This window comes from Neolamprologus multifasciatus, chromosome 3 (genome assembly GCF_963576455.1).
Source record: "Neolamprologus multifasciatus chromosome 3, fNeoMul1.2, whole genome shotgun sequence".
In the NCBI taxonomy this organism is placed as follows: Eukaryota; Metazoa; Chordata; class Actinopteri; order Cichliformes; family Cichlidae; genus Neolamprologus; species Neolamprologus multifasciatus.
This window is the reverse complement of record NC_140441.1, coordinates 4098708-4122974: the sequence shown is the minus strand read 5'-3', so window position 1 is coordinate 4122974 and position 24267 is coordinate 4098708. Positions and strand designations below refer to the sequence as shown.

Below are 24267 nucleotides of genomic sequence, written 5' to 3'. Positions count from 1 at the left end.
TGACTCATCAAAGTCGCCACCTTTGGTAGATGTAACAGCTGAACACACCTGTGGTATTCTTTCTACAATAGAAATCAAATATTCTTCCCATATCTGTTCCAGAAGTTCCCACAAATGTTGGCACTTGTAGGTTGCTTTGCTTTCACTCATCCCAAACCAGCCCGATGGGATTTAAGTCTGGACACTCTGCTGGACACTCTGCTGGACACTCCATGTTTTCAAGCTTATCGTCTTGTTCTTTGTTCCTAAGGCGGTTCTGGCCTAGCTTAGACTAATGTTTTGGGTCATTATCTTGCTGTAGGGTGAACACCTGATCAACTAGGCAGATACCAGCGGGTACTGCATGGTCACTCATCAGTGCAAGTCACTCATCTGGGACAATTAGAAAGTAAGTCCCTGTCCAAAATGATTCAACAAAGTAATCCAGTCTAAATTCTTTTTTCTTTTTGAAATGACATCATATGGTGAGAAGCTTAATGTGACGAAAGAGTTTCCACTATCAGCAATAAATAATGAGTGAAATTAAAAATGGGGAACTGACAGGACTGGTAAAAGCTGACCAGACTTGACTGACTTTACCATTATGTAAGGGTGGATGTATTTGTCTGTGTGTTTGTTTTGTTGCAGGAGCAGGAGGAGGAAACTTTGGGTCACATGACTATGTGAACTCCGCAAATTTAGCATTTGCTGTAATTTTCCTGGGTGTCTGAATTTACCAGGGGTATGTTATTCACACTCACAGTGAAATTGTGTATATGTGCAGCGCTAACATTTACATTCTCTTTTCTACAGCAGATGGTTCATCATGTGATTTGATCATATGATTTATAGCAGGTGTGGGATAAAACAAATTATTTCACTGTTACTTATTATCTGTATTATCATTTTATTAATTAACCTTGCATTAAGTCATTATCATTGCATTAGAACCACATAACAAGCATTGCATTAAAGCATTTATTGGAGCTGTGGATATTACATTAAAGTCTGTATTTCAGGTGTTATCATAATCACATAATAATCTTTCATTGCAGGTGCAACTGTAATCGTTTTATACACATTGCATTTTGTGCCTATAAAAGAATTGTGGCTCTGTCTATTAATTGAAGGTCAAAAGCTTTGGCTGGCGATATGTCCAGCCAATCTATTGTGTAAGTGGCTTAGAGCTATGGAAGGATTGCATACACGCTTACAATACATACATCACATATAATCTAGAAAAAGGCCTGAATGAAGGCCTGAGTGTATTCAGCAACCTGCTGCGTTTGAGTTTGCTTGGTAACAGATGACTCAGAATAAGTCAGGAAGTGTACTTCTAAAATGTCTTTGTTTCCTCGGTAAAATGTGCATTTTTTGGTTGTTATTTTGAGGAGCTGTCTGGATGAGGCTATTTAAATAACCAGATTATTCATTATTATCTTTTATTCGTTTATATTCTTTTTTATTAAACTTTGAGTAGTGGCTTTTAATTAAAGCATTTATTCAATATATACATATATAGTTTTAGTTAGATTGTTACACATATGAGAGTGGCCTCTGTCTGGTTGTGAGTTTTAGTAGGTGAGGTGAGAGATGAAACAAAGTGCAATTGAGGTCGGGAGGCATACACACACATCTTAGGTAGACTTATATTCTAGGTAAGAGTTCAGAGATATTTTGCTTGCAATTGCATTTTTGGGCCTGCAGAATTGACAGTTTTGTTGCAGAGCATCTGAGGTTTTGGGGAAGCAAGAGCGAGATGAGCTACAGGAAGCACCTGGCTTGGAGGCGAAGAAAATGTTCTTTTCAAACTGTATCAAAAGTCGTTAACAGAACATTTGTGGTTTTGAAACTTATGCATGTGATGTATCTGTTTGACGCATGAGGGGGCATCATAAATAATACCCTGCTGTTATAAAAACAACTGCTGGTGTATTATTGGGCGGAGATGTCTGCGTACAGTGTTCATCTCCCCACGTGTGTGTTCATTAAAATCATCGTTTGACCTAACCCTCCTGGACCAGTGTTGTTATTTTGAATCCCTCCTGTATCCCTCCTCAATATTTGAACCCTTAACACAGGTCACAACTGGTTAATGTTTTTTCTACTACAGGATTTTCTGGGTTTGTGTGTGAAGGAAACTGAGTTTACAGGTTATATGTTGATTATGCTATTACACTGTGTTGAATATTACAGGGGAAAAATTTGAATACAGTGTGAGACACATACTGTGTTGAAACCAGTGTCACTCTTTTTCACAGCTACGGATGGCTGACTTTATGGTCTTTTTACTGCACCTCTGTAACCTGTTGACCTGCGCCTGACCACCAGGATCATCCATGCGTGTTGCTAATGTTGGTTTTTTTCTAAGAGTCCATGTAGAGGATTCAGCAGAGACAGACAAGTAACATGAGAAAACAAATGAGAGATGCAGTGTTTATGGAATAGTTTCATATGGGGCTAATTAGATGGCCACTATTGAGTTCCTAGTGATACATGAGTGGAGTAACTTTAATTAAGGAAAGTCAGCGATTTTATTAATGTTGCTAAATACATGGGACGATCCATGTCTGGGGCGAATTCTGGCAATGATTGTGGTTTAATGGTTTGAGAAAACCTGCACATGATACTTGTCTTTGATGCTGAATACTTTATTACTCTTATGATCTACAATTGTTTGCAAGTGTGAAGGTTGATTTAACTTATAGATCCTTTTTTCCAGGCCATGATGGTGTGTATGCAGGTGTTAAGCAATCCTAGTATGCGACACACACTGTCATCTGTTATCGGTATCGGTATATGCAGGTATGGAGAGGTGCTTCTCCGGAGGAGGTGACCTCCTGATGTTGCCTGGGACATGTTCTAACTAACCTTTTTCTTTAAGAAAGGAATCTAGTTTTGATGAGTTGACTCATGAGAGTCCATGCGTCAAAAGGAGGCGTCCAGAATTAACATGAAACTATGTTTTATATGTTTTATATGATTTTTGCAGTGATTTGTGGGATTAACAGGTTATTTACAGGTATTAAACCTATACAAGTGGTGCATCCATGTTTAGTTGAGGCTTTGATGGCCTATAAGTGAAGTTCACTGAACTAAAAGGGAAATGTGGTTTGATGATGGTTGTTTTCCATGTTTCATCTTCCATGTTTTCCAAATAGAAGTTTTTCCTTCTAGTATGGAGATACAGGTGCAGCAGTCAGAGTATTGCTCGGAGAAATCATCCCGAAGGTTGGAATCTCCTGAGAAATCTGAGGTCCAGTGAGAAGCAAGAACAATTAAAGGCATAGCTGACAGCCCAGGCAGTGGTTGAGGTCAAAGGTTGTGCTGGTTGGGGCCCTGCTGGTCATTATGAGAAGTTTCCAGAGCCACAGCAATGAACATAAAGCTACGTTGGAATGACAGCTGTGCCACGAGTCTTTCCAGAGGCCAACAAGAGGAGATTGTGGATGACAGACAGACATCTGAAGGATGAGGCGAGCATGCCAAGCTCCAATCAGCAGTGCAGAGGGAGTTCAAGGAAGCCATCATGATTCTGCGAAAATCACAGAAACCAAAAGCTATTTGCTGACGACAGCAATCTCCTATGAACATCACCTAATGCTTTGTCACTGTGCAATGCATACGTTGACACTCTGAACAGGGTCTTTGTGTCATTGTTGTTGTTATTTGCTTCATGACCACGTCTATAAGACTGCTGAGGTGACTGAACAGGTGGGATCATAACAGCAGTAAGACAACTGGATTGAACATCCTTTCCACAAAGGGGTTTTCTGCAGAGATGAATGGACAACAGAGGAGTCATAAAATCCCCCTCGCAGGACGAAGGCCTGAAGTGAGGTGATGGGGGTTGATAGAAGCCATAAAACAAGAGTGCTGATAAGGCCTGCACCTTTGAAGATAGCTGAAAGCCATGTTGACAAGCAAGAAACCCAGCTGGTATGTTTGAATGCTTATTCTACATACATTAGGAATCTGGTCCTATGGATAGTGATGGAAACAACTGGAAGAGACATTTATGACGCCCTGCAGAACTTAAACCACTCTGCAGAGAGACATGTGACTTACATGCCTAGAGGAGGAGCACCACCAAGTTGGAATGATTTTGAAAATGTTAATTTCTTATTTTAACTATTAACAATTCATTTGTTTGCTTGTTGGATGCGTTTAACCATTGAATGAAATCAATGAGGAATAGGATAACTGCTAATACATTTGTCAACTGTGTACCTCTACAGTAATTTACGGTGATTTGGACATAAGGTGATCATAACTTTGAAATTTCTAGCATAAATGTCAAACAGGGCGAAAATGTAGTTGGAAAAAATGAATTGGGTACTAATAAACTGTGAACTGAATAATGAAGACAACTGACAAGCACAGGCTCCATAATCCTTCTCACTTGTTGCTAAAACCACCCATGATCTCTGTTCCTAGAAACATGTCTGACCTTATTTGCTTTTAAATTTTTCCTGCCTTAAAAGCTTGATTTCCCTAATGTTTTACATGTTAGCAAAATAGAACCAACTTTGTGTAACCTTGGTTCCTTCTTTGAGAATTGAGACACGCCATTTACAGAATTTGTGGTTTTGAAAAGTTTTAGGTCACATGACCAAAAAATAAGATTAAGAATAACTTTATTTATCCCGAGGGAAATTCTTTTGTTATGTACATGCTCAAAGCAGCAGGAGAGACAGAGGAACAGATGAATAAGATATAAGATATACAATATATACAATAAGAATTTTAGTATACAGTAACATACAGTAGGATAGTGCAAGACATAGTATCAAATAACTCTAACTAACACAAAGGATTTACTGTGGCGGTCAGTTCTGCATTTCGGGGCAATGAGTCTTTTGTTGCCTTTGGTCTGATGGTCCATCATGGGGGTGTGCATGCGGTGGAAGGGGTTGTCCATGATAGAAACAAGCTTTTTTAGCATTCTCCTTTCAGACACCTCCTCCAGGTTCTCAAGTCTGACACCCAGGACAGAACCAGCCTTTTTAATCAGTTTGTTCAGCCAAAGTTTGGGGAGTGGCATCAATACAAGAGCTACATGTCGTTTTGTTTTGGAAATAGAAGTCTTTAAACATTACAGATAGGCCTTCCTTGGGATATAAAACTTTAAAATTTACACTATTCAATATTTAGCATCAAATGTAAACATTTTTATATTTAGAAAATGTTTTGAAGATTACAACACTTAAAAAAAACTGTTCTACAACCTCAAAACATAAACAAGAGATTTCGTTGATAAAAGTATGTTAACAGCATTTGCTTGACTACATGAATGTAATAACATTATAATTAACATTCATTAAAACACGTTTTTACTTCAACTCCACACGTGTCTAATTTCTACAGAAAGTTCACTCCCTTCAGGTGACCTGATTTGACAGTAAAATATATCAAAGGATCATATAAAGCCCGGGTTAAAAACTGAGCTTCCCTGAAGAGATCACAAGATACGTTGTCATGTAAGTCACCCATCATAATTTTTTTCTATTATTCTGATTTAAACTATTATTTTAAGGGAATTATAGGTTTTAAATGCTCAAAACCTTTTTGATATAATTATTTTGGATATGCATATAAACTAAGCAACTTATTGGACTGGAGATAAGAAACCTTAAATGATTAACATCTTTGATAATAATTATGGTACAATAAAAATATGATGATTATTTAGAGTTATACAGAAGCAAAGAATGGAAGACACCTGTTTATTCCTCATCCTGCTGCTCTCAGGTCTGTGATATTAATATCTTAAACATTTGAAATATAGTCTATAAACACATCGAGACAGACTGCTGTCATTTTGGTAATGAGATTACATGTAATGTTTTTAAACAATGTATTTATTAACACATCAGCCACAAGGAAAAAGATGAAATCTCATCTCCTCATGCTACAACACCTTCATTAATTTCAAATTTAAATTCATTTTTTTACATTTAATTTTGGATTTATTAAAGGACTTTTTGTAGTTATTTATGTAATATCTATTAAACTAAGTTGTTTTTCATGTTTTCACTGCTGAGTTAATATTGTCCCAATAATGGGGATTTTTTTTCTTGCTTCTTTTTCTTCTCCTTTTTATTATTGCTGTTATTAACCACAAACCAGTGTATTACTACTGCTGAGACTAAGCACAAACAAAGGAGAGTTCCATCAGGAACAATACCTGACATCAAGTCTTTGCCAAATGAAACATTTTGCTAAAAATGAGATTTGCAACAAGGTCAGCTGTGGTCAAGATATTTTAATTACTGCATGATGGAGAGCTGACCTTGGGACTTTGCAGCATCCCTTTTATAACATCACACATACTCTCTGTAACCTTTTACTTTCAACAGTTTTTTGTCCCCCCCTGACTGTTGCTGGGCAGGGAAGACTTTCCCACTATTTATTCTCCAGGAAGCTCTTGGCACTGGTCTTCTTGGGAGTTTCATTTTTCTGCCCTAATACTTAGCAGATAACATAGTTAAACATCGTTAAGCAAAGCTAAGCAGTTTTCATCAGGTCATATTGACACACATCTTTCATCTAAATCTAAATGTGAGGATAGACTAGTGTGCCATTATGGGTGCATGTCTGATGCAGGGGCGTTAACACCTTTCTTATATCACCACTCTGAAGACCGATGAGCGTTGTCAACAGGTTTACTGACATTCAAAAGTGTAAAACTAAAAACAAGACAAAAAAATACAGTCATTACATACATATGTGCGACATAATATGCATTTATATACCACAATGCTACTACATAGCATATGTCTAATTATGTAAACTTTTAAACTACTACTGATGCTATCCCAGACGACCTCCAAAATCGCGGGTAACTAGCTTAACAAAAGGACTAGCTTTACAGCCTGTGAAACTGTGTGCCGATATGTTTCCCTTCTTTTTGCTCACTTGCTTTTCTTGAACCGACTTCCTGTTCAATAAAGTTCTTTCAAAATAAAGCCGTTTCTAAAGTGCATTACTTGAAGCAACCACAGAGGGCACTGTAAACACATAATAAATAACAACTGACTGAGAATGATATTTTAGTGATAAAACATTTTGCAGCTTTTAGTGATAACAGAACAACTAGAATTTCCCCATTACAATACCCGCGTCTTTGTGGCCCATCTCTGTCTTTGTGGTAAATATTTCAAAACAAGGAGAATAATTCAGTTCAATTAAACAGCGCCAAATCACAACAACGGTCACCTCAAGGCGCTTTGTATAGTGAGGAGGTAAAATTATTATTAAGATAATCGACCTCTGTTGGAGTAGCGTTCAGATAGCTGCTCTGCCTAACAGTGGGTGGATTACAACTGTTTCAGGACCTGTAGCAGGAAACACATTTTAAATGAGCAAACTTAGTGTATAAAATTGTTAAATTTCTCTGTTCAAACATTTGTTCTGTTATTTTTTCTTCTTCTTTGAATACAAACTTGGCTCATGTGATTTAAAATTATTTTAGTTTTCTGCAGACCTGATGGCTTTGACCTTTTCGTGTCTATCTTCCATAAGTAATTTTGCACTCCAGTATCAGCACCCAACCCCACAACATAAATTAATTGTCATGGTCCTGGGTCATGCGACCCAGTATTTCTGAGCTCCATGCTATCCTGTCATTTCATCTGTATTGTAGTTTTTTTCTCCAGTTATCTAGATACATTTGGTCATGCCTAGTTTACAGTTTTACTTCATGGTTTATCAGGTTCCACTTGTGTGTTCACCCCTGTGTTAAAGTTCCTTGGTTGTTACGTGTGTCTTATCTGTCATGTTTTGGGTCTGTGTGATTCTCATTGTCAAGTCTGTGTCATATCCACATCTTCATGTTTCCTGTTTTATTTTTAAAAAAGAGTCCAGTGTTTTTTGTTTGTCATATTTAGTTTCACTTCCCTTGTCCTGTCATTATGTTCATTGTTGTCAGCTGTTTCCCCATGTGATTCCACTTCCCTTGATCATTACTTATGTGTCTTTAGTCTGCGTGTTTCCGTTCAGTAGGTGTCAGGTCATCTGATATCATCACCATTGTTACAGTCATTGTGTTTCATAGTTTACTCAGTTTATAGTTTATTCATGGTGTTTTAACTGAGTCTTTTAGTTTACGCAGTGTTTTCATTCATCTTTGTTTTCCTAGTTTCATGTTTTGCTATCTCTTACAGCCAAATAACGGCTCACCTTTTGTTAACACCTGCAACCGCAGCAGCAGTAGGTGCAGTGAGGGCCCTCACGCTCACTTTTGACGTATATGTGTGTGATAGAATTTAGAAAACACATGGGTGCAAATTATAAGTCTGTATCATAATGTCTTCAGTTTTTGTGTTTGTTGTAGGGCTGACGACGTTAATGCGTTAGCGCCGTCATCACGGTTAACGCGATTCAAATTAACCAATCTGCAGCACAGAATGGACAATCTTTGGACAAGCTACCGGAAATGTGTTGGCAGCGACATTTCAGGGATTTTGATTTACTCTGAGCTCCAAATAGATAAATTACGTTAAAAAATTTTTTAATCACGTTAATCGTGGTGACTGTGTTAATGTTGACAGCCCTAATTAGTTGGTTTGTTTTTATTTTGTTTTATTTTGCGAGCTGGTTATTAGATGCCACTAAAGCCAGCCAGAGAATCCTCCCTGTGTGGCAAGTTTGACTGTTTTTCACCTGGGGACTCTGGGTGAAAAACCCTCTAGTGTAGGTACTCCCACTCTTTTAGTGGGAGACTTCAATGGTTGTGTGGGTAATCCGGGGCATGATTGGAAGGAATGGCTGACCTGATCTAAACCCGAGTGATGTAGTGTTACGGCATGTAACACTACATCACTCAGGTTTAGATCAGGTCAGGCCTATGTGCAAACCACAATTTGAATCTCAATATCCTGGTGAAGAGGGAGGCTGAGCTGGTCAACTGATCAGGATGCACTCAAAGCAGCGAGAAGCAATTAAGCTGAAAACGGAGTGATAATATCAAGCTTAGTTAGCCTTTAGGTCTTTGGAGGCAGCTGATCCCGAGCAATATCTCCGGTGTGGGAAGAGTTTATTGAGGCCATAAAGAACCACTTTCAGATTTCCTCAAAACAATCTTACCTTCAACATATGTTACATATATTTAAACATAATTATATGTTTTTGCCTCTTTTTGCTCTTTTATTGTATAAGTCCCGCCAATGGATTAACCAGTAGGACTGTCTTTTTGGTGTTATTGTTGTCTCTGTTTAGCCTAAATAAGTTTGATGTTCAAAGGCGCACAGTGAGGTGAAAGAAAAAGTACAGAAATCTGTGTAAGAAAGAATAAAAGTAAATAAATACATGTCTTTATCTGATGTATTAATACCATATGTCCCACCTCATACTTGCATCATATACTAAATATTTGTAATTGTTATTTCTGTAAGTTTGTCTTTTTCAGCCCAAGAGCCCAGTTTCAACAATAATTAGTGATACTTTTCTCAGGAGGACTTTCCACTCTTCCTCCCCACTCCAGAGAATACCACTTTGTGAACCAGCGGAAGACCTGGACCGAAGCTCAGAGTTACTGCAGAGAACACTTCACTGACTTGGTCACCATCTACAACAGCAACATCAACCAACTGCTTTTCTCAATGGCACCAAACGTTGATGACTATGCTTGGACAGGTCTATATAATGATCGTTACAGCTGGAAGTGGTCCATGGAGGGAAACCTTTTTGATGTTGGCAGTACACATGAATTTTTGATCTGGGCTAACAGCCAACCAGACTGTGCATATGCAAAGGAATACTGTGTGGCTCTTCAGGGACAAACACAGATGAATGATTGACCCTGTGGAGATTCTTACCCTTTCCTGTGTTACAATGGTAGGAAAAAACATTTGTTGCCCTAGTTGTCCTACAATTTTACGAGCTTCATAGTCTGTGTGTTTCAAAATTAATCCTTTTCTGAACCTTTCGCAGCCAGCAGTACAAGTTACATCTTAGTGATGGAGAGCCGCTCCTGGTCAGCGGCTCAGTCATACTGCAGGACATACCACACAGACCTGACCAGTATAAGAAGCAAAGAGGAAAAATCCAACATCACACTCACTTTGAATGGATCAGGGGTTCAGTATGTGTGGATTGGTCTCTACAGGGATCCCTGGGCCTTCTGGTCTGACAACACAACCTCCACATTCACTAACTGGAAGCCTGCTGAGCCTAATAATCTGAATTTAGTTGAGTACTGTGCATCATTTCATTTACTCTCAGGGAAATGGTCTGATGGCATGTGTAGCAGCAGAGTCCGTTTTTTTTGTTTCACAGGTGAGGTCCAGAATGCAAACACTGTAAGATCGTGTCATCATGTAAAACACTAATGTTTGTGTTTTTATATGTGGTTCATATTTAGCAGTGACAAAGCAAACAGTGCTGAAAATGACGCTTTAAACAGAGGGAGACATGCACAGCACAGAGATCCAGCAGCAGGTTTCACAGCAGGTCAGCAGTTCAGTCACGAACACAAACTTGACACAAGTTCAAACTATGCTTCATGTTTTTCATCATCTGCACATTTTGTCCAGCTGTCAGGCCTCATGCTGTCAAAAGGACTGACAGACTTCAGGATTTGTTGGAGGAAAGTCCAGAGTTACCGTGACGACCAGTCACAGAAGCAGGATGGGGACGGTGGCTGCAAAACTGAAGACTGACTGGACTGAACCACTTCATGTGTGAAGTTAATAACATGCTGTGCTGAGCTGTCTCATCCTTTAAATCTTTCAATATTTCAGAGTGTAAAGTTCCACCAACAGCTCATTTGTTCAGCTGCAGTTGTAGTTTGGTAGAAATAATTTTAGACTCATTAATCATCAGTAATTCAGTAACTCAGTAATCATCTGAAGTTTTCGTGACAGACTTTCATCATTTTCGACACTGTCCTTCTGTGGGAGTCACTGCACAGGTTTTTGTGGAAGCATTGTATTAAGATCTATACTTCTATTTCTTTCTGACAGCAACATCTGCTGACTTGAAGAACCAAGATATAACTTAAGGAGGATGAAAAACACAAAACATCGCACTATTTATGTTTGTTTACTGCTTAGATAGACTGTTTGATTCCCATAACAATGGCAGCCATAAACTGCACCATAAGAGTCCTAAACCATACCTAATTAAAATTTGGATCATAGCTTTGAAGTGAGTCTAGTTGCAATGCATGCTGGATCTACTTGCATCTTACACTTTACCTTAACTGTCATTTTGGAGAAGCAGAGGAAGCGCACTCTACTAAGCAGAGTAGGTGATGTGTGAAGTTCTTTTTGCATAGTTACTGTTGTGGTCTTAGTTTTGTACTTTTTCTCCCATTCATGTTATCATGTTTGTCTACTTTTGTTATAGTATCTTTCAGATGCATACATGTTATATTTTACAGGGTTTTTATGTGGTCTTTGGGTGTTTGCTGTGCTTTAATATTTAGCAGCTCTTTGGATAGACGAGACATAGAGTAGGTATACAAAAACACTAAATATGAGGGTTCTACTTAATAAAAACAGCTTCATTTAGAAACGGTGACGTGTGTTTACTTGTGTTATCTTTGTGTGATGAACTGAAAATGTATATTTTATTGTAAAATGTATCTATTTTGATTGTAAGCCAAACAAGGGACAATTGTTAAAAATTAGCAATAGCTATAAACCTTTGTTTCATGTTTGTACTTGGACTATGTTAAACTGCACTGTCCCTTTTAAATAAATACATTCAAATTCAAAATTTGTTTAATAATCTGCAACATTGAAGTATGAGAAAGAAAAAAAGAAAATCAGGAAGGGGACAGACACTTTTGTAAATATGTAAATCTGAAGTGAAAAAAGTCATTACAATAAAATAAATCATCTTAGTTAAGTATTCCTTACCAGTGTATTCTTTTCAGTCTGAAAATTATTGTTATATAAGTAGCCCATTATAATATTATAGTGACTTTGACCTTCAAATCAGTCTGTTCCCCTTAAAGGAAAGGTCAGAGGTCAAATGTGACATTAAAAATTTGAATCTTTAAACCTGGGCTAATCCACTAAAATTTAAAGAGGTGTACTTGGAAATTTATTGATCATAATGTCAACTGTTAGATTACATACACATGCAATTAATAACAACATTTGACAAGTAATTTGACAAATAGTTCAAAAACTCTTTTTCATCACCCAACATAGAAGTGAACAAATTTCAAATTGTGAATGTTCAAATGAAGTGCTAAACTTCAGGAAAATGAAACAAAAAGCGAGGAAAAGCTTGAATTTCCCTCTTTTCCATTTTCTGATTAAACAATCTCAACCAACGTTGCAGATAATAAATCTCAACAAAGCTTAAAAGTTTGAAACATGTCAGAGCTTCTCTTTCTTACCCCCTATTAATTACAGAGAGAAACGACATCACTTAAAGCTATTTCACAAATGTTATGCTGAAACTTGAATACTTATCATTTATGAACAATTTGTTAAGTTCAGCTTCATGAATTTGATCATTTTCTTTTCTAAAACCCTTTTTGTGTATAAAGGATCTACACACACGTGTCCAGTTCATTTTATGAGAGAGAAGAAAAATATGCTGAAATTGCACATTTTCACAATTTATTGTTAAACTGTTAGAATTTCAATTTAGTTTTACATGGCGCCATTGACCTCCACCTCTCCAAACTGCTCAGAGTAGTGATGGTAAATTTGATTCTTTTTACTCAATCAAGTTTTAATCAGTGACTCACCAAAGTTAATCGGGTTTTTTTTGAGTCATTTGATTCACTGAGTCAGTCGACCAGAGAGTGCAAAAAATGTACATTTTCACTCAAACTTAATTTGTTTCTCTTTTCATGTAAATCCTACTGCTAAGATGAGTGATTCTGAAAGAAAACAACTATTTTATAGAGCAAAAAAGAGCAAAAACATTTCTAAAATTAAGCAATTTCCTATCAAAATTGCTTAATAAATATTTATTTATTTTTATTTGTATTTTATTAGTATTTTCCTTAAATGTGTTAAATATATATTTTCTCATCTAAATGTCCACTGAGCTGTGAGCCAGGGGGCGGTAATGCGCCTTAACATTGGTTGCCAACCAAGAAGAAGAAGCTGTGAGCCAGGAGGGAGGGGGTGAGTGAGTGAGTGAGTGAGTGAGTGATTCGTTCGCTCTATGATTCAGCACAGGAAGGGAGGGGGTGAGTCGCTCAAATGTGCTGTTAGCATGTTAGCAGAGCGATGCTACTGTGAACCTAGGAGCTATTTTCTTGATGTGAGCTTCTACTCAGGGCTTTTTCTTCCAGTTCAGAGCAGAAATTTTTTGTTAAGATACTGGATGTTGTGTTTTTCTCCACAATTTTAATTATAAGCTAGATACATTGCTGCTAACAGCAACAGGGATGAGTCAGTGAGTCAGTTGGGCTTGTGAATCATGATTCATGAGTCAGTAAAGTGATTCTCGAGTATTGAGTTCATGATTTGCGCATCACTACACCTTAGCCCTAAAGGGTAGTATGCAAGTGGGATGGGGAAGGGGGGGGCGTATAATTAACATTATAAGAGCCTTTTTGTTTTAGTTTTTGTTTAGTTTAGCTTAGCTTTTTTTCCCAGGGAGTCAAACTAATTTTTACATGGTGAGACAGAGAGATTTGATTTAAAGTGGACTCAAGCATCTGAAGGGCTCTCAGACTGTCAGGAAGAAGGTTTTGTGGTCTGATTCTTTTTGGTAGTAACTGTTAAAGAATAAATATATGTTCTTAGTGCTTATTTTCTGATTATATTGTTTTATGTATTTTAATAATAAAGGCTTGTATAAAGCAAGGCCATCTGTGAGAGAGTACTAGGTCAGAGGGTTACTCGCCTTAGCAACAGAGGTTTAAGTTAGTGGAAGTTTAAAAAACAGGAAGTTTAGTGCAGAGCTGCAGAGGCATATTAATAATATACAGGAAACCAGTATAGGGAGAAAAAGCAGAACTAATTAACACACACACACACATCAACTCAGGCCAGAAGAAATTGTTTTTATGGAAACTATGTGTGATGTGTAAAGGACCAAACTAACACCTATACGATACACATTTTTGGTTTCTAATGCTAGAGATTTTGCAACTGGCTTTGGGCTGTGCAGGTCTCTCTCTTCCGGAAGATGATTGAATAAAGAATTATAAATGTTTTGACCACTCCTGAGTCGGGTTTTTTTCTGCCAGAAAAGAATGAAAAAGAATCAGATTTAATAGTATAGTAATAGTATAGATTGTGTGGTCTGATTCTTTTTGGTAGGAACCAAAAACAAAACAAGAGATTGTGGATCCAAGCAGCAAAAACGAGCTTTGTCTGACGGGTGGGTGGCTTCTTCCTGACATAGGGTAGAGTGCTCAGTCATTTCAGTAGAACTGCTAATCCTCTTCAGTGAAAGGAGGCAGTAAAGTTGTTTCAGGATTCTGGTAAGGATGCCACCTAGGCAACTTCTGGGTGAGGTGAAGGATGCCCTAGAACAGAGTCAGAACACACTGCAGAGATTATATTTTTGAGCAGGCCTGGGAATGCCACAATTTTCCCTTGGAGGAGGTGTCTGAGGAGAGCAAGGCCTGGGTTTCTCTGTTCAGGCTGCTGCCTCTGCTAAACGAGTCACCGTTTACCTAGGCTGTCAATAGAGATTGAAAATGTGACGTCATTCAGGGGTGAAACCGCAAAGGATTCTGGGAACTCATGGCAAGAGGTACTCGCGCACGCAGGCTTTCAATTGAAATCAGTTACACAGCGATAAAAAGAAACACAAAAAATGGCAAGAAGCTGTTGTATTATTAAGCTGGTCGCATGACAGCCACGGGAAGCCGACAGGTAAAGAGATCGGTTGTTATCGGATTACGTCGTTGAAGAGAAATTGTTTGAGCCATGTTTCCGAAGTAACAAAGAGCCGAGGGATGGCCTGGATTGCAGCCATTCGAAGACCAAATATAAAGTCCCAGAACTCTCCAGCTCACATGTTAGTCTGCTCCAAGCATTTCCACAAAGGTCAGTCTTCTGTTGTAGTTAATACGTCATTTTTCATAACATAATTGGTGATATAGGTTACAAGCAAGTCTGGCGCTGAACAGAAATTGTCGCGCTATGCGCCTTTGTTTATTGTGCATAAATAGTGAATCATATATATATATATTTGTGGCAGGATGAATGTTATCCTTTGGTTCAACCCACTTTCAGCCCTGCGCATTAGGGGGCGCTAGTATAAATAGTGGCCATGTGAGCATACCTGGATCGCTTACCTGTGATCTCCTCTTTGGTCACCTGACTTCCCCTTGGTGTTGCAGAGATCATTCTGAAGCCTCCATCTCGGCTGCCTCCTATGAGCCCCTGCTCATGTTTCATGACGCGGGGTTACTCGGTACGTAATTCAATTTCGTCTCGATCCTTGCCTTTTATTGTTTGTTTTATAGTAATTATTTATTATGCTTTGCAGGAAGTGTGGGCCTTGGTTTTACGCAACGCCACACTAACTGAGGTGCTGCTGCTTTGCTTTGCTTAGCTTTTACCGTCTGTTCCCGTTGCGAAGTTTCTTTTCCTGCTGCTGTCCGCTTTTTAACGTGGACGTCGGCGTGGACAGCGGCCATATGCACGCCGGTTATGGGAGTCAGCTGGCGTACATATTGATGAGCGTATGATTAATTTATAGTCGGGCAGACGGCTAGTTGGAGTAATACGGCGATTCCGTTTGCTCCAGATTTTAAAGTTTTATCCAGATTGTATGTTGTTTTTCTGTTTTGATTTGTAGTTTGGATTTTTGTTACACCACTGGTGGGAGGCCCTTTTTATAGCTGCAGATCACCAGTGTGGTCCTGCAGTAGGGTTATCCCCCAGCGCTACATTAGTTTTGTTGTAATCTATTAAAATTTTCTTTGTTTCTTTTATTCAGATGCGGAGTGCCGACGTGGAGGAGACCAGGGTGCCTTGGTGGTGGGATCCTTTGAGTGTACACACCTGCCTTGTTTAGTTTATTAGTGTGAGTGTGTGATTTTTGTGTTGCACTTGTGTCTTGGTGTGTTTTCTTTTTTTGAGTTTGTGCGTGGCGTCCCTGCCCCTCCACTGGTAAGCCTCAGCTCTGAATATATTTTTAAGCATGTTTGTACATGGATTTTTACGACTGTGTTTTTATACGGTGTTTTAAATAATTGTTAATAAATTGTCAATTTGTCTTAACATTGAACCTCGTCTCTGTACTGAGTATAACAAACCTAACTGCCTTCGTGGTGATTAGTGTTACTTATTATTCTCTGGGTGAAATTCCCAGAGTGGCGTTGTCTTTTAAAACTGTGAAGAGTATTTACTTTATTCTCACCTCGTGCTGCCACATATACATATACAGCTGGGATGGTGGGAAGGTATTAATAAGGCCAAGGTCTGTGGGAAACTGACAGGCAGGTCAACGAGGACAGACTCAGAGAGAGCATCTGTCATGGTCGGTGTGGCAGATGGATGATCTGATATCGTCGTGTTGGTGTTGTTCCCACATCATCATGAAAATGTTGTTCCAGGTTCAACGTTGCAAGTGACCAATCACATTTTTGTGACGTTATTCTTTTGCGCGCCAAGCCATTCGGGCATTTATGAAATTTCAATGTTGCAAGGACAATATCAATTCTGCTTACCGTTTATTAAAGGGTTAGGGTTAGGGTTAGGGTCCGTTGATCGGCGGACAGAGGCGGTTTCTCGCAGCTTAAGTACAGCTTTTTGTTTTACGGCGGTTATTCCCGAAGTCGCAAAAGTATGACGTCACGACATTCTGATTGGTCACTTGCAATGTTGATCCTGGAACAACATTTAGTATGATGATCTGGGAACAACACCAACACGAGGATATCAGATCGTCCGTGGAAGACTGTGGGTGTGTAGGAAAGGAGGACCCAAGTTGCAGGACTTCTGCGAAGCAAACAGTGCATTTATTTACAGTGGAGTAAATAGTACACAATAAATTCCCCGTGCGTCTCCAACTCCCATGCCATGTCTCCTTCTCAGTGCCCGTGCTCCGTGTCTCCGCTCCCGTGATACTTGTGCTCGCTGCTCTCCCATTCACGCACTCCTGCTGGAAAACCACAAAGGCAGGCGTTAACCCTAACCTAACTCAATAGCGATTGACTTAGCATGCACTGACTTTGCTGGAAACACTGACGGGTAGTGCATTCATCAGTTTTCTACACCCCAGTTCACCCATTTAGCCTCTTTACCCTTCTTTTTCGAATTTCCCTTTGTTCCTAATTTAAATATTCCCATGCCTTCTTTTTCCAATTCCTCCTGTTCTTCTTTAAATCTTCTTTAATTTTTGTGCAATTGTCATAATAATTTTACTTAATGATATTCTTTTCCCCTCGGCATTTTCAGCATTTCTTTTCCTTCCCTTTTTGCCTCTTCACCATTTGTTTTAGGCACTTTTCTCCATGCAGTTACACATCACAAATGGAGAAGTTAGTGTGCTTTTTAGTTGTGCTTTTTAGCAAACGTCTCTTGCTCTGTGCTACTCTAGGATGGTTTGAGGGTCCTCAGTTCTCAAGTTCAGCCTAGGCTGCTGGTCCGCTGCTGCGTCCAGCCATCGTTGGGGGGACCAACCCTAGGACAAAACTCGGCCTGTTAGACATCAACCTGCAGTTGTTAACAAAAGTCTCTCGCTCTAGTGCCCAAACACTGGAAGAATTTCGCATGAGTGTTGTTCAACTTAGCGAACAGATAATTTAGAATTCATCCAATATGCACACTTTGATGTAACAGGTGGTGCTTACCTTTAAATTCTGTTGGACCGGTCCTCTGTTCGCCTCGTTTCACGACCCCACGATTGGGACGAATTCGTGTCACACACAGTTTTGAATCCCGGGTTTCGGCACCAAATATCAAATCTGGTTCTTTTATCCTCAGGCTTGTCAGAGAAGACGCGAACTCAGTGTGTTCAAAATCTATTCCATCACTTTATTCAATAAAAACTTTCTAGAAAGGAGATATGCACAGCGCGAAGCCTCCTGCAAAATCTGAAATATTACCTACAAGATGCTTGATTTAAACAACCCCACTCCTCACGTCTGGCTTCCAAGACCTGAAGGTTGTCTCCTGTTGTTATCATCTACCAACACAAACATGAGCTACATTCTCTGAAAAGTCTGCACTAAAAATCCTGTTTGTTCCAGTTTCTTGTCGCCAAGCAGTCTAATGAGCTAAAGCACAGTGTATAAACCCTCAACGCTGGCCTTTAATATTACCCATTAATATTACTTGAATGTATACTTTAATAGATGCTTTAATAAATCCTTACCAAACAGGCACTTGGATTATATTTTATAACACCATCGTGAATACTTCAAAGAGCTTCTTCACTTTTATAATGAGTCAGTGACAGAGGCAAGATCCTCTTATTTCAATAATATCCTAAATTGTCAAAAGTATTGTGTCTCCTCCACCTCATCATGCTGTGTTACTCTCTGATGATGAGTGTAATACATTTCTCAAACCATTTTTACACAAGTTGATTGACTTGAGATCCCAAATCTCCTCCAGTGGCTCCCCTTATGGAGGTGATGATCGTCAGTGTCCTGGGTCATTTACTTTGTCTGGAATTACACTTTCTGCTTTCTGGTTCTGGTGGCTGTAGCTCAAGAGGTGGAGCAGGTCATCTACTGACTGTAGGTTGCTGGTTTGATCCATGGCTCCCTCTAGTCTGCATGGGCAAGATTTTAACCCTAATTTGCTCCAACTTGTGTGTATGTGACAGTGACATGTTTTATTGAGTGCTCTGAGTTCTCTGTGAGAGTAGAAAAGCTCTCTATAAGTATCAGTCCATTTACAGTAATGGGTAAAATGAAGCCCTCATAATGCTCCTTAGATATATTATCTCCTTCTGTCCTTTCTGGGATTCTCACCAGCGTTGCTCCTTTATTGCTGTCTGTCATTAACATTTCACTGAGGCAGGTTGTGCTCCATCCTATTTTAAACATGCTGAGTTCACTCCTCTGTTGAAACACTGGAGTCTTGATGTCAGCTCTGCTGGTGATTATCAGCCTGTTTCAAAATTGTCATTTGTAAGAAAATTATTAGAAACAATGTTAGAAAATGAGTTCAGGTCTTTACTATGCAAATGACAGATTTGTGACCCGTTTCACTATGGCTTTAAAGCAGCATCCATTGAGACTGCTCTCTTGAAGGTCTGTAATGATCTTTTAATGGTTTCTAATGCAGGGATTTTTTCTGTAATCATTTCCTGTAATATTGACCATAAAATCCTACTTAATAGACTTCAGGTTTTGGCTGGTGTATCTGGCTCTGTGTTTTAATGGCTTTTACTTATTTCATAGGACTCTGTTAATAGAAACAAGTTCACCTCTAACATTGCCTCCCTAACCTGCAGGGTTCAAGAGGGTTTAGTTTGTGTCCATTGTTATTTTCTTTTTGCATGCTTCCTTTAGATGGCATTATTCAGTCTTTTAATAACATTTCTTATCATTTCTATGCCAACAACATTCAGCCTCATCAGCTCAGTAGGCTATCCACCCTAGTGCACTGCGTAAATCAGGGGACTGATTCCCTCTGTAGCAAACACTTTGTCTTAAACACCAACAAGACTGAGACCTTGATCATAGCTCCTCCTGAACAACAATATAAAATTGTTTCTTGCTTCTGTTTGTTCAACTGTTGAGTCCAACATTCAAAATCTTGGTGGAATATTTGATTCTTCTCTAGGCTTCAACTCACATATAAAATCTGTCTCGTTCCTGTTTCTTTCATTTAAGGAACATTTCTAAACTGTGACATATGGTCTCCTTGGCTGAACTGGAAAAAACTGTTCATACATTTGTGTGATCGTGTTTAGATTATTGTAATGTCCTGTTTACCAGCCTGGACAAATCACGTCGTTCTCACCTCCAAGCGAGCTCACATTACTGCTATTTAATTTTCTTTATATTGGCTCCCAATAAATTTCAGGATTTGTTTCAAAATTCTTGTTTTAACACACAGAACACTAAATGATCACGTCCTAGATTATTTTTCTCAGCTTCTTACAAAATAAACTGCTGCTCGTTGTCTCCGTTCACAGACTCATGATGTGTTAGTTGTTCCCTGTACACGACTAAAGACTAAGTGTGACAGAGCCTTTCAGTCTGTGGCACCAAGGCTGTGGATCAGTCTGCCTCCACAACTACGTTTAGTCGACTCTGTGGATTCTTTAAAAAAGCTGTTCAAATGTTTCTGTTTTACAGGCTTTCTAATGAGAAACATTTTAATGATTTATTATTTATTTATTTTAAAACTACCTGTTTATTTTACTGTCTTACTGAATCTTTATTTTCACCTAATGTTCATGTTTATTTGAGCCTTTTGTGTGAAGCGCTTTGTGACTGCTGTGAAAAGAGCTTAATAAATGAACTTTAATTACTTATCTCTGAAAATCAATCAATCAATAATCAATCAGTGAGTTTGTGCATTTGAGTTTGTGTGTTTCAAAGATGGAGGCCACGCTGCTCTCAGAGGACTGTGTGTGGTTGTGGTAAACGTGTGAGCTGCTGCTGCTTCTTCCTCACATCTTTGATATGTTTCATATTTCCAGCTGATGCTGATCACCCTAACCTTAACATCACAGACCATCCTTTGGTTCTTCTTCTGTTCCTCTGAAACTTCCTGTGTGGTGCCTTTCAAATTAAAAGCCCTCCCTGACTGTAAAGACTGGACTGTGCTGCAGCTGGTGGAAACAGTGTGTAGGTGTGTTGTGTTTGATGGAGGACTGAAGTGTGTGTCCAGCTGAGCTCTCTGTGTGCTCATATATGCAGATGCTGATGAACAAATGTTTGTGTTTGGACCCTGTTACTGATCAGGACCTGCTGTGTGTTTCCTGTCCACAGGTCTACAAAGAGTCGCACTTCCTGCTGTGGTTCAGATGTTCAGCGTGTTGCTTTGTTTCTCACATTTTGGCTCCACGGTCTCTGCTGCTGTGGGCTGATGTCATGCAGCAATACAGCTGCTCAACATCTGGCCTTGTTTTCATCAGCAGATATTTGACTTTTAGATCACATGATATTTGCATGCAGCCTTCAAATACGTGTGGAGAATTCATTATTTCTTTGAAAGATTTTTAGTAAATAACAGAAAAAAGAAAGTAAGAGAAACTTTAATTCCATAAAACAGTAAAAATTCCACACACATGTAACTCACCACTGTGTGAACATCACAGGGGAGAAATCGTTTCTCTGAGTCAGAGATGAGTGTCAGTAACACAAAAGTAACACTCAGTGTCATGCAGTGACTTTTACACAACCAGATCAGATGAACCAACTCACACTAAAACATGCATTTTGCTGCACTCTTTACACTTATTTCTTTTCTTTCTGCTCTTTTATATATTTTGTAAAACCACAAAAAATATTTTATATCAGCAGCAATTTTTCTCAAACTGCTGCATCACAGCTTTCATGCTCTGACCTGCATGTGAAATGAGATAAAAGCTCTTTATCAGTAACTTTTACAACTTCTGGCAGGTTAATGTCTGTAACTAAGTGAATCCACCTTAACACCACCTGTGTGTGTGTGACTGCATTACACTCCCACTGCTGGGAACTTGAACAAGAACCAGAACAAAGTCGAAAATAGAAGCTGACAAACAGCTGCACCACCGAGTGACGGTGAAAAGACACAAAACCTGTTTTATAGCTTTTGAGCTGCAGGCAGGATTGAAACACACCTTAGTTAAAAGTCAAACAGCAACATTTTTCTCTTCCCCTCATGTCACTCAAATGTGACAAACCAGGAAACAGGAAGTTCTTCGTCCTCAGTAAAGAGAGACGCACAGACGATCAGACTGAGTTCAGACCAAACTAGCAGCTTCCTCTGAGTGAGTCCAGCTACAGGAGAGAAAAGTGGAAAACACCAACACTGCTGCTTCAAGCTGCTGACGCTCCACACACTGAATGTGAGTTTGAGCAAAAACACGACTCAAAGGAAGTTTCAGTGAAGGTGGTAGAGGAGGGAGGGGAGCCAGGACTGACTGTACTTCCTGTCTGCTGTTTTCAGCTTCACTCACAGACTCAATGGCTTCCAGATCAGAGGAGGATCTCTGCTGTCCGGTCTGTCAGGAGGTCTTCAGAGATCCTGTTCTTCTGTCATGTAGCCACAGCTTCTGTAAAGACTGTCTGAAGAGATGGTGGAGAGAGAGACCAACACACGAGTGTCCAGTTTGTAAGAAAATATCAGTTTATGATCCACCTTTAAATCTGGTTTTAAAGAACCTGTGTGAGTCGTTCTTGCAGGAGAGAGATCAGAGAGCTTCAGAGGCTCTCTGCAGTCTGCACTCTGAGAAACTCAAACTCTTCTGTCTGGACCATCAGCAGCCAGTGTGTGTCGTCTGCAGAGACTCAGAAAAACACACCAATCACAGATTCAGACCCATCGATGAAGCTGCACAACAACACAAGAAGGAACTCCAGGAAACTCTGGAGCCCTTAAAGAAGAAGTTAAAGGTTTGTGAAGAAGTTCAAGTGAAGTTTGATCAAACAGCAGAACACATTAAGGTCCAGGCCCGACACACAGAGAGGCAGATTAAGGAGCAGTTTAAGAAGCTTCACCAGTTTCTAGCAGAGGAAGAGGAGGCCAGGCTGGCTGCACTGAGGGAGGAAGAGGAGCAGAAGAGTGGGATGATGAAGGAGAAGATGGAGGCTCTGAGCAGAGAGATAGCAGCTCTTTCAGACACAGTCAGAGCCACAGAGGAGGAGCTGAGATCTGAAGACGTCTCATTCCTGCACAACTACAAGGCTGCAGTGGAAAGAGTCCAGCGCTGCCCCCTGCTGGATGATCCACAGCTGCCCTCAGGAGCTCTGATAGACCAGGCCAAACACCTGGGCAACCTGACCTTCAACATCTGGAACAACATGAAGGACATGGTCTCCTACACTCCTCTCATCCTGGACCCAAACACTGCTGATCCAAACCTCATCCTGTCTGAAGATCTGACCAGTGTGAGAGCAGGAGGAGAGAGGCAGCAGCTTCCTGATAATCCAGAGAGGTTTGATTTGTTCTGCTCTGTCCTGGGCTCTGAGGGCTTTAACTCAGGGACTCAAAGCTGGGATGTTGAAGTTGGAGACAGTACACGGTGGGCACTGGGTGTGTTAGCAGAGTCTGTGCAGAGGAAGGGAGACATATGGTCTGGATTATGGATAATATGGTTTGATGAAGGTAAATACTCAGCATGGTCACCATCAGCAGAATCCGATCTCTCAGTAGAGAAGAAGCTCCAGGGGATCAGAGTGAATCTGGACTGGAACAGAGGAAAGCTGTCGTTCTCTGATCCTGATACTAACACACACATACACACCTTCACACACACTTTCACTCACAGGATTTTTCCATACATTGGCACTGATGGTAAAGTGAAGGTGTGTCCGTTGAAGGTGTCAGTGTCAGTGGAGCAGATGAGTTGAGGATGATGATATTTCTAATGTTGTTTCCTGTCAGTGAATTGAAGCTGTTAAACTGCAGCTGTCCTCCTGCTGCCTCGTTGTTCCAAAGCTCTTTGTTTCTCTTTTAGTTCTCACTGTTTCTTTCTGTTTCTGCTGTCCACCTTTTCACATGGAAAATCATTTCACTGTTTCTCACTGAATGACTCCCCAAACTAGATTTGAAATTCTATCAAGTTTCTAATCATTACAAGTGATTGATGTTTCTATTTGATGTGTAAATGGAGATGATTTAGTTTGCTGGGATATGTACTGACATGTGTTGAATGGGAGGAGCAGTTTGTTGTTGTCTTCTTGTCTGTTTATGACAACAATAAATATATTGTTGAAACAATGATTCATGTTTAACTCCATATATGAAATGTTTCTGATCTTTGAATTCTGTTTGATTAAAGACTTTCTTCATGACACAAATGAGATTTCAGTGTATTAATAGAACTAAATAAGCTCAGAGTTGAAAGGCTGGAGTATTATGTACGTGCTTCACTGTCAGTATCTTCAGGGGGATTCAAAGGGAAACATCAAACTGCTGTAATGAGATCAGCTAGTTGGGCTGAACACACTTATCTGTAGTTTGTCTCCATCCAGGATCATCAGAATATAATGAACATGTGTGAAGAGCCAAAAAATGCTGCTGCCCTCTCAGCATGATGAGCTCCAGCCTTTGTTAACAGGAAAACAGGAAACATGAGACAACTTTCAGAGACAGTAACCAACTGTGGCCACAAGATGGCAGCAGCTGATCTGAGATCCTTTATTGGACAGAACGACTCTGTGACATCATCACAGAGACGGCCTTCACTTTGATAGATCTGATGTCACGTCTGCACTGCGATGATGAGAGCTGATAA

At 39.6% G+C, this 24267-nt stretch overlaps 1 protein-coding gene and 2 long non-coding RNA genes across 3 annotated transcripts; all 3 read left to right on the top strand.

Moving 5' to 3' along the window:
* The first annotated feature begins 8495 nt into the window (after nucleotides 1-8495).
* Nucleotides 8496-11944, top strand: LOC146521143 (uncharacterized). Its single transcript, XR_014871575.1, has 3 exons — nucleotides 8496-9816; nucleotides 9913-10257; nucleotides 10343-11944. It is a non-coding gene; the product is annotated as an uncharacterized LOC146521143 (long non-coding RNA).
* A 1450-nt stretch (nucleotides 11945-13394) lies between these two features.
* Nucleotides 13395-15941, top strand: LOC146521142 (uncharacterized). Its single transcript, XR_014873243.1, has 2 exons — nucleotides 13395-15682; nucleotides 15853-15941. It is a non-coding gene; the product is annotated as an uncharacterized LOC146521142 (long non-coding RNA).
* A 5785-nt stretch (nucleotides 15942-21726) lies between these two features.
* Nucleotides 21727-23830, top strand: LOC146521141 (nuclear factor 7, brain-like). Its single transcript, XM_085154442.1, has 2 exons — nucleotides 21727-21876; nucleotides 21978-23830. Exon 2 carries the CDS (start codon nucleotides 21995-21997, stop codon nucleotides 23378-23380), a length of 1386 nt encoding a protein of 461 aa, XP_085010568.1. The 5' UTR covers nucleotides 21727-21876; nucleotides 21978-21994; the 3' UTR covers nucleotides 23381-23830.
* The last annotated feature ends 437 nt before the right edge of the window (nucleotides 23831-24267 follow it).